The sequence below is a fragment of the Myotis brandtii genome, unplaced genomic scaffold (genome assembly GCF_000412655.1).
Source record: "Myotis brandtii unplaced genomic scaffold, ASM41265v1 scaffold1347, whole genome shotgun sequence".
In the NCBI taxonomy this organism is placed as follows: Eukaryota; Metazoa; Chordata; class Mammalia; order Chiroptera; family Vespertilionidae; genus Myotis; species Myotis brandtii.
Genome location: NW_005354788.1, coordinates 542,531 through 554,566, shown reverse-complemented (window position 1 = coordinate 554,566; position 12,036 = coordinate 542,531). Strand labels below are relative to the sequence as shown.

Below are 12,036 nucleotides of genomic sequence, written 5' to 3'. Positions count from 1 at the left end.
ATACAGGTTGACTGGCACAGGATCCATCTGCATGTTGATAGCATCCTTTCCCACAACCCTACCCCTGAAGAGTCTAATGAAGCACAGAGCCAGGCATCCATATTTCTTAAATGTTCCAAGAGTGATTTTGATGCACATACTTGACACCGTTTCCTGGTATTTCATCTTCATAAATTCCATCAAAATATAAATTAAGTTGTTGCCTAGGCATTTTGCCCTTTTTCCTGACTTGATAATTCTTGTACTGTTAACTCCTGATAAATAGAAAATTGAGCTATTTCAATTAATTTTGGTGCAAATCTAGTGGTAGAGTGTGTTTTCTTTGTCAGTCCTTTTTAACGGCATTGCATTTTAGAATCTCTGTATGTTTTTCATGGTAAAGATTTAAAAGTTAATGCTATGACTTCTTTTCTCCTAATTGATATTTTTATGATTTCTCACAATAGGATATATTCAACCTTTAGATGATTCTCCAGATGGCTTGGATATTGTGCAGCTGGAGGTACACTGTTGTTCAGTAATGTGAGGTTTTTATTTAGTCTTGGCCTTGAAAATATCATGTGGGTAATGTTCACTTAAAACTATTTTAAGAACAGATTCTTGGCTGCAGCAGGACTCACTATTGTCATTTTCATGGCCTCATTTAAGGCATCCTGAGAATTGTGTTGAACTTTATTGCCACTGTGTGAGAAGATAATACAGGGTTCATTAATTGGGACAATTTTAGAATTATATGTGTTGTAATAGAATGCTATGGACTAATGAATTTATACTTAACTTTGATTCATTTTCCTCATTTTTTAGCGGCTGGCATATTGGGCAACTCTTTCTAGGCAACCTAAGGTAAAAAAAACCACCCTAATATACATATGATAAATTTTAGTTATAACATGTTTATGCCATAATTGATATCTGTAATAACTGCACTATTTTGCTATCTACAGGAGAATTTTATGTGTGTTTGTGTAAGAATATAGTTTTAGGAAATAACAACTGAATCTCTTAAATAATTTATTATAAGATATTTGTAGTTCATCTGCATTCTTACAATGACCATAATCACATATGCATATCTAATTACATTGATTGAATATGTTGTGTTATAGCATAACATGAATTAAAAATTGATACACTGTGATTTGACAGTTCTCCAAAACAATAGATTTCATGTAAAGGATCTAGGAATAACTATAGTAGCCACAACAGAAATATTTCAGTGGGTACAAATTGAATGTTGATTTATTCTAAAGGACAAGAGGGTGGTATCAAGGAAGAGTCCATGATTCTTAGCATAGAGCATATGCCATAGACTACATGTTTTTACTTTGAGCTACATCTCTTCCTCCTCTACCTCTCCTAACTCACAGTATCCCGTGCTCCAGCCACAATGAACTTCTTGCTATTTCCCACAGGCACCAGGCCCTTATGTCTTTGCACAGGCTTTCCCTTAGCCAAAAATGCCTTTGCCTCCTTTGCTGGCTGTGGTTAATATCCCAGACTCTAAAGCCAAAGTACCTGGGCTCAAAACCCACATCTATTTAACCTTAGTAGGTGTCTTAATTGCTGTGTGTCTCAGTTTCACCATCTGTAATATGGGAATAATAGCTGTAATAGCCTCACAATATTATGTAAGTAATGTTCACTTAAATTGTTTTAATATTTGTGAAGTATTTTCAACAGTGTCTACAAGATAGAAAGTGACAGCACTTAAGTGCTAGCTGTTATCATTGTTTCTTTTTTTCATTTATCTTTATTGTTGAAGGTATTACAGATGTCCCCTTTTCCCCATATTGATTCTTATTCCCCCTCCCCCCATTGATTCTTGATGAAACGAATTTCCATTCTTCAAAACTTAAACATCACTTTCTCTCTTAAACTTCATAAGTATATCGTGCCCATCTCTTCTCATTTTCAGTTTACCATTATGCGTATGTTTGAAGACAATTGTCATCTTTTAGAACTAATCATTACAACCTTGATACCCAGAGCAAAAATCCAGGGTGAGAGAGTTCTCCATCTCCTTGCCACTGCCTTCTCACTCACACCGAAAGGGCTCCTTATCCCTCACTCACACCAAGGCTGTGGGGGTGCTCCTTCATAAGCACAGGAAGTAGAAGTGTGGCTTCACATGTGCTACCTTCAGTACTAAATTGGGTTGTGTGATTCCCCAGTTGCAAAGGTGCATTTGGATGTATTTCCTTCATTGCCTGCATTTTACCATAGCTGATCCTGTTCATTGTTTCCAATCGCAAAAGAGCAAGGCATTGCTCAGTGAATACAACTACCCATATTTTAAATCTATTAATAGAGGGACTCCGTCTCGTCTGCCTTGAAGTGTAACTTTCAACATGTCACTTCCTCTCCTGGGCTTGGGTCTCCTCTCCTACCCAGTGTCTGCATGACTTGCGCGGCTCTAAGTCCCCTTCAGCGCTGGTCTCCGGGAGAGTCCAGGTCTGTGTCTCTAGGGAACTTTCATAACAAGGCCACTCAGAAAGCATCACAATCTGCAAACTGTAACACTCTGTGTGTTTTGTGCTTCTGGTCACTATGTGGGATCAGAAGAATTTAGATGGGAAAGGGGGCAACAGATTCTTATGAGCACAGCCCTACTATTCATCCCTTTGAAAAAGGTACTTATTGAAAGCATGCCATGTGCCAGGTGCTAAGGATATACAGTGGTGATCAAAACAGACAAAACTACCTGTTCTCATGGAACTTGCATTGTAGTTAGGGAAATAGATAATTTAGATAAGTACATTTAAACATTTTTCTTTTTAGGGTAAAAAAAAAAGAAAGGAAAGTTCATATAAAATGTTGAGAGTGGTGTTTAGCAACTGAAAAAAGATCTTTGTATTTCTTTTTGTTTTTTGGTCTGACAGGTAATGGTAAAAAGTTGATAAACATGGTACAAAAAACCACACAATTGTTCACCCAGTACTTTTTCAGAACACACACACACACACACAGCAAACAGATGCTGACAAGGAGACCAAAAGCTATAAAAATGGCAAATTTTAGAATTTATAATTATAAGGAAATAGAGGAACTCACTACAGAACCTCTGCTATTAATGATGTTGGAATTCTATGGGGTGGGCAAAGTAGGTTTACAGTTGGAAGTACATGAAACACAGAGTCTATTCTTATATTTTTATTAAGTGTATTATTTTCCATATGAACAACTGCAAACCTACTTTGCCCACCCCCTGTAGTGTGTGTCTGTGCCCATATGTATGTATGTGCATGTATGTACATGACAGAGAGAGAGAGAGAGACAGAGACAGAGAGACAGAGAGACTGCATAGATATTGGCTGCTGCAGAAACTCTCCACAAAGTTTACAGGGAGAGCAACAAAATTAGAAGTGTTGTTAAAAACTTTTTATTTCTGTGTTAATGGAGTTTAAGCTGATTCCATAATGTTTTAATGTGAATGAGATATGAATGATCAATAGCAGCCAGATCAACAAATTTAAAAGTGCTTTCACAGTAATCATCTCTAGCAATTTTATAAAATACAGACATGGAATCCTGTGCTATCACTTTGTGAGACCCTTCTTCACAGCATCCTTGAGTGGAATATGCTGCCCACACACCTTTTTCCAGGTTGTCATCTATGCAAAGAAGGGCAGGTGGTGCTCTAACAAGGACTTAGAAATGAAAAACTATGCTTTGTGCAAGAACAGTGAAGATTCGTGTTGAATGTTTTAGGAAAAAAAGTTTGGTCAATTGGAGCCAACCATTAAAAAAGCTGAATTCTAGGATATACCCAGCAGCAAATTAAAAATTACAATCATTATTTTGTTCCAATTCTATATCAGGTGGTTATCTGGGAATAGATTCTGGTATCTCTTCTATACATCATAGAGTATGTTTTCCCCTGAAGCTTGAAAAGGTAAAATGAGATTAAGTTTTAAAATGATGGTGTATTGCTGCCAACTTTGTTTTTCATAAGATCCTGCATCAGTATAATCTTAGTTTATGTAATGAATTTCTTTTTAGCTTGGCAATTTATTTCATAATATTAAGGTACATCCTATATATTTCATTGTGTAACTTAGATACTGAAAACTTTGTCAGTTACCTGCCACAGTAAAATTCCATGTAACTTGCCCTCACAATTCTCTTTCCAGGATAATCGAGACATATACAAAAGGGTGAGTACTGCCCAGCCCAGTAGCAAGGGCATGCAACTTCTACTTTGTAGCAAGTGACACAAGACTAAAATGAACCTTTTTTTCTTATTCAGTTTTTATTTGACTACTCCAGAACTCGGGAGCCAACACAGCCAGTTAAAATTGGGGTTGGTATTGTATCGTAATCATCTTTGTAAAAGTCCCTCCCCTCTGCATGCCTTTATTCCTTCCTAATTAATACGTGCAGATCAGCCGAAGGTCTTAGACTGTCTCCGTGTAACAGCTTCCCAGATGCCTTTCCCCAGGCCGGTAGGGACTACCTGTCTCCCTCCCTAGGTTGGAGTGGGAGGAGGCTGACAGATCTAAAAAGACAGAGAATAACTTATAGAAAAGGAAAAATAAGTAAGGAATAACTTTTCATTATGCACTTAAACAGATGTACAAGAACCTGACAAGCGGAACTCTATTTATATTGTTCCATATTACCCTCTGTTCTTAAATTATGAAAAGTGTTTTGTGAAGTGTAAAGCACCATACCCCCCAATAGTGGTCCATGGCTGTTCTTTTTTCGTAACCGTCACAATGTGTGGGTGCTATTTCAATAATAAACATCCCCTCTAACTTTATTAGCATAAACTTGAGTTACCCTCAGGTACAGGTTGTGTAAGTGAATTTCTGCAGGGTATGATTTGAGAATTATTAGAATCATAGAATAAAATTGATTCAGGTACCCTGACACAACAACTGAAATTTGACCATTAGAAAGGCACTTATTTATGTAATCAAGGCTTTCCAAGTCTTCAAGAAGACCCTTAAAAAACCCAGCAAAGTACTTTTCCCTCTAAGAGGCAAAGAGTCATGCGTAGTACAGGTTTGGGAATGGGAATCAAGGTAGGATGGAGATTTTCTCAAGAAAGGCCATGGGCACTGCAGGGGGCAATGGAAGGGGAAAGATAAACATGGTCCGTGACACAAATTAACCTTTACTCTGAGTCAGACTTCTCAGGAGGATTCAGAAAGACTAGATAAGACACAGGTGTGTGTGTCTGAGTGCCTGCGGGCAGTCACAGACAAGAAGTCCGGGAAAATAAATGCATCGGGGAGAGAGGGTCAGGGAGCTGCCCTCCCAGTTGGTCCCTTAGATTAGGAGAGCGCACCTGGAGGGCAGAAGGATCTGCGTGGAGATGCTTCTTTGGAACAATGCACTCCACACCAGAAGCACGGAAAACTTGGGGTCAACGCAGATAAAAGTCTGGTTTATCCTAAGGGAATATTTTGAAGTGATGTGTTGGAATTGAAACCTGCTATCCAAGCAGGCGCGTCTTTATTGAAAACATAAAATTTCAAGCTCGGGCTCGGAAATGATATTACTCTGAAAATTAAACCCATTTGTAAGGGAGTGAGTGGAAAGGATGCGAAGAACGCTGAGCTCTGGCTCCGCTGCCTGCAGCCTCACAGCGCCCATCTGTTGCAGTTTCCTCCGGTGCGCCCTGTAACGCGGCTGGCCGCCAAGCTCGCCAATGGGAAGATGAAGAGATTTCTACAGCGCGTATGTGCTTTTTTTCTTCCGCCATGTTTCATGCCGGTAAAGGTACATTAACCAGGGTATATGCGTGTCTTCGCCTTGGAACTCACTTGCATTCTCTCCTTAAATCTGTGTCTCCCTGCGGCAGGGAGCTCTGGCCCATTGACCTTACGCAAGTTACTTAACCTCCCCCAGCCACAGTCTCCTCCACTGACCCAGTCCACTGGCCCCTCATGGCTCCGTCCTCTCCTCTGCTGAACTCTTCATCCACATTTTTGTTGTTGTTGTTGTTACTCCTCACCGGAGGCTATTTTTTCCATTGATTTTTAGAGAGAGTGGAAGGGCGGGCGGGGGAGAGGCAGAGGGAAACATTCATGCAAGAGAGACACATTGATTGGTTGCCTCCCCCATGAGCCCCTCATCAGGGCCAGAGATTGAGCCTGCAACCGAGGTATGTGCCCTTGATTGGAACCGAACGGGGCCTTTCAGTCGGCCAGCCTGCACTCTATCCACTGAGCCAAACTGGCCAGGGCTTCATCCACATTTTTTTTTCGTTTGTTTTAGCTTTTGTGTTGTCTGCCTCCTTTCCTGTCCCTTCTTCTTTCTCTTGACATGAACATTTGCCTTGGTGGCTCTCTGTTTCCCATTGCCCCACCTGTCCTTTTGTCCATACCTCAGAGTTTTGTTCTTGTTTTCTTAAGAAAAAAATTAAGGCCCTAGCTGATTTAGCTTAATGGATAGAGTCTCAGCCTGCGGACTGAAGGGTCCCGGGTTCGATTCCGGCCAAGGGCACATGCCTGGGTTGCAGGCTCGATCCCCAGTAGGGGGCATGCAGGAGGCAGCCAATCAATGATTCTCACTCATCATTGATGTTTCTATCTCTCTCTCCCTCTCCCTTCCTCTCTAAAATCACTAAAATATATTTTAAAAAATTAAGTTTAGAAATTGCCAGTTTCAGTAATAGCTGAACCTCAAAATCTTCATCAAGGTTTGTTGCATGGTAGCAAAAAGAAAACTTCTTTTGAACACTGTGAGCCCAAGTCAGGTGATCAATGTATCCCAGTATGCCCGGGACTTTCCTGGTTTTAGCTCTGAAAATCCCAAGACCCTCCGGAAACTGCTCAGTTCCTGAGAAATCTGTTGATCACCCCAAGCACAGGGAGCAGTTTTTCTGATCTGATCGCAGCTCTCCAGGCTGGGTCTTGCCTCCAGTGGTATGCCAGATTCATGGGCAAAGACAAGCTGAAGAAGCTGAAATGCCTTATCTGGGACGTGTGTCTAAACTGGGGGTCAATTTCAAGTTGAGGCTGTTGAGAAGAGCAAGCAAATATAACATTGTCCAGGACACAAATGGTAACTCAATCAAGACAGCATGCTTGCTTTCCTGAACAGGAAATTGAAATTGGCCACATAGCTGTGCCCTTGAACAGGAAGGTGCAGAATCCCAGCAGAATAACAGCTAGCCTCACGATGTGGTTCCTGTGAAATTAACCTGTGCCTTTTCCTTCACAGGATCTGGGGGCTGTGGCACTTGACTTTACCAAGAAGGTATGTAAGCCTTGTGGAGAACACAACCTCCCAAGAAAGATCTGCGAGAGGACAGGGAAGCACTTGGAGTTGGGCCACCTTGACAATCCTCTGGCTGTGAATATCTCATCTCCAGGCTTGTGGATGAGTCACCTGGGGCCATCTGTCCTGGAATTGGCTTTCTCTGGCTTGGCTGAGGGACACCCCCCCTCCCCCGTGCACGAATTTCGTGCACGAATTCCATGCATGAATGACTAAGAAATAATTCTCACCTGGCTTTCTCTGGCTCAGGGCCCACATGCCAGTTGTACCAACTTGGGGGGGGGGTACTGCAAGTGGCACAAACCCTATATACCTGTACTTCTCCACATTGACAGTGCATTAAAGATATCTGGGGACCTTGTTAAAGTCTGGAGATTCGGTAGGGGCCTGTGAATGTGCATTTCTGACAAGTTCTCAAGTGTTATTGATGCTTTGCGACTGGGGACCATGCTTTGAAAACTGCTGTCATAGACATCTTTGAGAGGCCTTGGGCACAACATGGTTGCATAATGGTTTGTGTTTTTATGTTGCAGGATCACGCTGCTACCTGGGGACGACCATTTTTTCTATTCAGGGTATAACATGTTTTCTCTGTTTTTAACCCTGATTCCCTCCTGCTGAATGAGCAGAGCGGGCCCCACGATGAACTGGTGAACAATTGTGCGGACTCTCTAACTCTTTAGTTAGGGGGTGACTCTCAAAGTTTTCCCCTACAAAGTCAATGCTTGTAAAGGAAAGGGTCCACCAGGACACAGGCTGAGAGCACCAGGGAACACAAGGGTGGGAAGTGGGAGTTCTAGTGATGGACAGACACGAGGACCAACCAGGGTTTGAGTCTGTGTTTCTGAATATGAAGGTCTGGATACCTAGCCCCAAAACACACTGGCAAGAGGAGTCTAGTACCATCCTCTCCTCCTTCCCAGGGGACTTGAGCATCTTGCAAAGATCATGGAGCCAGAGAGTTATCTCTTAGTATTTGACCTGCCAATCACTCACTTTGTTTCAACCCCTAAATACTCAATGTTTGCATCAGAAAAATGTGCAAATCAGCCAGACTTGTACCCCTCAAACTGCATTCTGTGGGCCATTGGTACTAAGAGCTGCTATGCGAAGATCAAATCGGATTAGAAAACACTGCACCCAACATTCCTGAAGGTTTACAATGCACACTAATGTGTCTGGCAGAAAACAACCTGTTTAACTTGACTTTATCATATGTTGTTTCCCAAACTGTTTTGTCTATGGAAATGCTTCTCAACCCCCATGCCACCCCACATACACCTTTTTAATCTGCATGACCTATTAGTAGTTGTTCTCTGGAAAGGACTTTATGAAACAGTGGGTCTCCATGATGTCTTTAGGGTGAGAAGTCCTGTGACACATAGCTTCAGGACTGTCCTGCCATAGAAACAGAGGCTAAGGGGTGGAGTGCAGGAGAGGGGACAGTGTCTGGGCTAGAGGGGTGGAGTGCAGATAGTGTCTAAGCAGCTAGGGTCTTGGAGCTCTGCCATAGAGGACCTACAGACTGAGACGGGGCTAAGGCTCACCTAGTGAGCCCCCCAGGAGGCTGCTGACACCTTAGTTAGGAGAACAAGGCCTTGGGGCTCATGCAGAAAGAATCTGAAACCAAGAAACAGGTTCCAGGTAGTTTTGTTCCAATGTTTCTAAGTTGCTCTTTTTTTTTCTTTTTCAGCCAAGGAATGGAAGAAACACTGAACACCCAGTAGGATAGACCAAGGTCAGCCCATTACAGCTTTTTACCTCCAAGGAAATGTTATGAGTCTGACAGGGGGTAGTGAGAGGCAGCCAGAGGGGTGATAGTTCAAAGAAAGGAGAGCCACATGGAACTCTTGAGGACCTTCTACCCCATCCCCCTTCCTGCTCTCAGCACCACAGAGCCCCGGTTCCAGCGGGCCCTGGGCAAACATTGCAGCCTTCACTTCATGCTGGCTCTTTGCAAGGGAGCTGTCTTCAGCTGTGCCTATGAGGGGCTGGAAGCTCCACTTGGCCCATCTGATTCTCTGTGAATTCTCACCTGGCTCTTCTAATGAGGAAAAAAACTACCCTGGGGCAGGGCATAAGCTCCCTATAGTGGGAACATTTCAGAGCACAGCCAGACAAGGCCATTCCTTCCATTCAATGATGCTCTGAGACCGGAGTTTCAATCTGGGGAGATTCCTGGTCTTCGGCCTGTGGAAGCAGACATCCCTGTACAAGGGCAGCTCTAGGTCTCCTCTGCCTCTTGTGGTGATGTGGTCCCAGGGACATGAGGCCACTGTCCCGCGGAGGCTATGCATCTTCCCACCTGGAACCTGATCCTGACCTGCAGGCCGTGGTCAGGGCCCCAGTAGGCCCAGGTGCCTGAGAAAGCTGCCCAGATGCTGGTAACAGCTGCCCAGGTGAAAAGGGGAAGGTGTCCCCTAGGGCCACAGCACTCACACAGGCCTAGTGGTCTAATTAGATACAGCAAACACAGACCTTATAAGTATCAACTATGGGCATTTATGATGTCAAATTGAGATATAATTTTAAAATATGCTATATAATAACATGCCCATGGTCTCATCTCAATTCTGAGAATGATTTCATCTGAGTTGTATGTTTTCTTTCTTTCTTTTTTTCCCCAGAGTTCAATGGCAAAGGGAAGCTGGATCAGATAAGACAACCCAGCAATTATTTGGGGCAAATGTCAAATTTCTTCCTATGAACAATATGTAAAGATAATTCTCTTGCTCTATATTCACTGAAATATTCAGTTGTATAAAGAATAAAGTAGCATTGGCACATTTTCATTTCTTGTTGGAAAATCTTGGGGGAAGGATCAGTGTATATTTAAAATAATGGGATTTTTCTTTTTTTAAAGTACTTTTTGGGGTATCATTTTAGCACGCCCCAACTATCTTGTTATTACTGAGAACTGAGCACACAAGCTTGAGAGAGATGGGCTGCTTTCAAATCCTTACTCCACTTTGTAGCTGGGGTACCTTGGGCAGGTCACTTCCTACCCCTATGCCTCAGGCTCCAGTAAAATGGGGTTGGTAATAATAGCACCGACACATAGTTTGTGTGATGATTGAAGAGCTGGTCCACATAGAGGGCTTAGCATGGAGGTACATAGTGAGCATTCAATTGTGTTGACTCTAATTATACTTCAAAGATGATGTTCATCACACAAATGGTATCAAAGGGACTTGCCCTAATGAGAGCTACTTCTAATTGCTGACCAGGGGCCAGAGGTCACAGCATTAAGTTAATGCATAACAACTCCAAACTCCTTAAGGAACCAGAAGGCCCAGGCCGTTACCTTCTCACGCTCCTCCTCTATAAATAGTATTTGACTTCCAGACTCCTCAAGATCATCTGAAGGAATAGACAGTGAAGCAGAAGACAGGCACACAATGCAATGAGGGGCCCTAATGATACAGTCTTTTAAGGCACTAAAGTGGGTGCTTTTATTAATCTTCACAGTCCTGCAAAGTAGTATATTAGAGTAATGCTAGTTGCTACAACAGATAAACCTCAGAATCTTGGTGGCTTGGCCTACTATAATTTTTTCCCCCCAAAATGGAGTGAAAAATTGAATGAACGTTCTGGATATATGTTTCATGATTATATCATTCAGGTAACTAATTTTACTTGTATTATAGAAAATATATTTGCCTAATACAATAGTAAAATAAACATTTTTCTAACCTTTTCCCTGATGAATAGATGGAAATATAATAATACATCTTGTTTAAAAGCTTTATTGAATTTTATATAACTCTACAAATATTTATTCAGTTGGGTCTTAAAATAGCTAATGCTTTATACTGTTCAGCAATGAAATATTTATAGGAAAACTGCTTTTTGCACATTTAATAGTTATATTCTAAGACTTGGCCCCAATACTTCCTCATGTATAAAGAAGTTTGATGCCCTCTTGTGAACACTTCACCATTCCTTTTTGCCTCATTATTTTTTATTAAGGGACCTATAAATTGGTAATACTTTTTGGGTTAGATTTTCACCATTTATCTAAAATACTAGCAGCCCAGTGCACAAAATTTGTGCACTCAGGGGGTTCCCTCAGCCCAACCTGCACCCTCTCACAGTCCGGGAGTCCTCGGGGGATGTCTGGCAGTTGGACATCCTTAGTGTTGCTGTGGAGGCTGGAGAGGCTCTGCCATCACTGCACTCGCCAGCTGTGAGCCTGGCTCAGGGTTCCTGGCTGAGCTGTGCTCCCTCTGTGGGAGTGCACTGACCACCAGGGGGCAGCTCCTGCATTGAGCGTCTGCCCCTGGTGGTCAGTGCACATCATAGCGACCAGTCGTTCCGCCATTCCATTGATTTGCATATTAGCTTTTTATTATATAGGACTAGAGGCCCGGTGCACAAAAATTTGTGCACTGGGGGTGGGGAGGGGGGTCCCCCAGCCCGGCCTGTGCCCTCTCGCAGTCTGGGACCCCTCGGGAGATAACGACCTGCTGGCTTAGGCCTGCTCCTGGGTGGCAGAGGGCAGGCCCAATCCCTAGGTGCAGCCCCTGGTCAGGCTCAGAGCAGGGCCGATTGGGGAGTTGGGGCACCGCCCCGTCATGCACAGAGCAGGGCGGATCGGGAGGTTGCGATGCCACCCTCAGTCCCGCTCAGAGTAGGGCCGATTGGGGGGTTGGGGCACCGCCCCCTGTCACACTCAAGGCAGGGTCGATGGGGAGGTTGCGGCGCCACCCCCTGTCACGCACAGAGCAGGGCCAATCAGGGGGTTGGGCACTGCCCCCTGTCATGCACAGAGCAGGGCCCATCAGGGGGTTGGGGAGCCCCCCCCTGTCA

General features: G+C 43.3%; 1 protein-coding gene across 1 annotated transcript in view; it reads left to right on the top strand.

Annotated features, from left to right (window-relative positions):
- The window catches only part of NMS (neuromedin S), a 55,481-nt gene extending 45,476 nt beyond the window's left edge, over positions 1–10,005 (top strand). Inside the window, exons 4-12 of the mRNA XM_005860477.2 lie at positions 447–502; positions 805–843; positions 4,131–4,154; positions 4,247–4,300; positions 5,608–5,682; positions 7,171–7,206; positions 7,761–7,802; positions 8,921–8,965; positions 9,855–10,005. Coding sequence (XP_005860539.1) covers positions 447–502; positions 805–843; positions 4,131–4,154; positions 4,247–4,300; positions 5,608–5,682; positions 7,171–7,206; positions 7,761–7,802; positions 8,921–8,959 — 365 coding nt within the window. The 3' untranslated portion in view covers positions 8,960–8,965; positions 9,855–10,005. The remainder of the gene's footprint in view (positions 1–446; positions 503–804; positions 844–4,130; positions 4,155–4,246; positions 4,301–5,607; positions 5,683–7,170; positions 7,207–7,760; positions 7,803–8,920; positions 8,966–9,854) is intronic.
- The last annotated feature ends 2,031 nt before the right edge of the window (positions 10,006–12,036 follow it).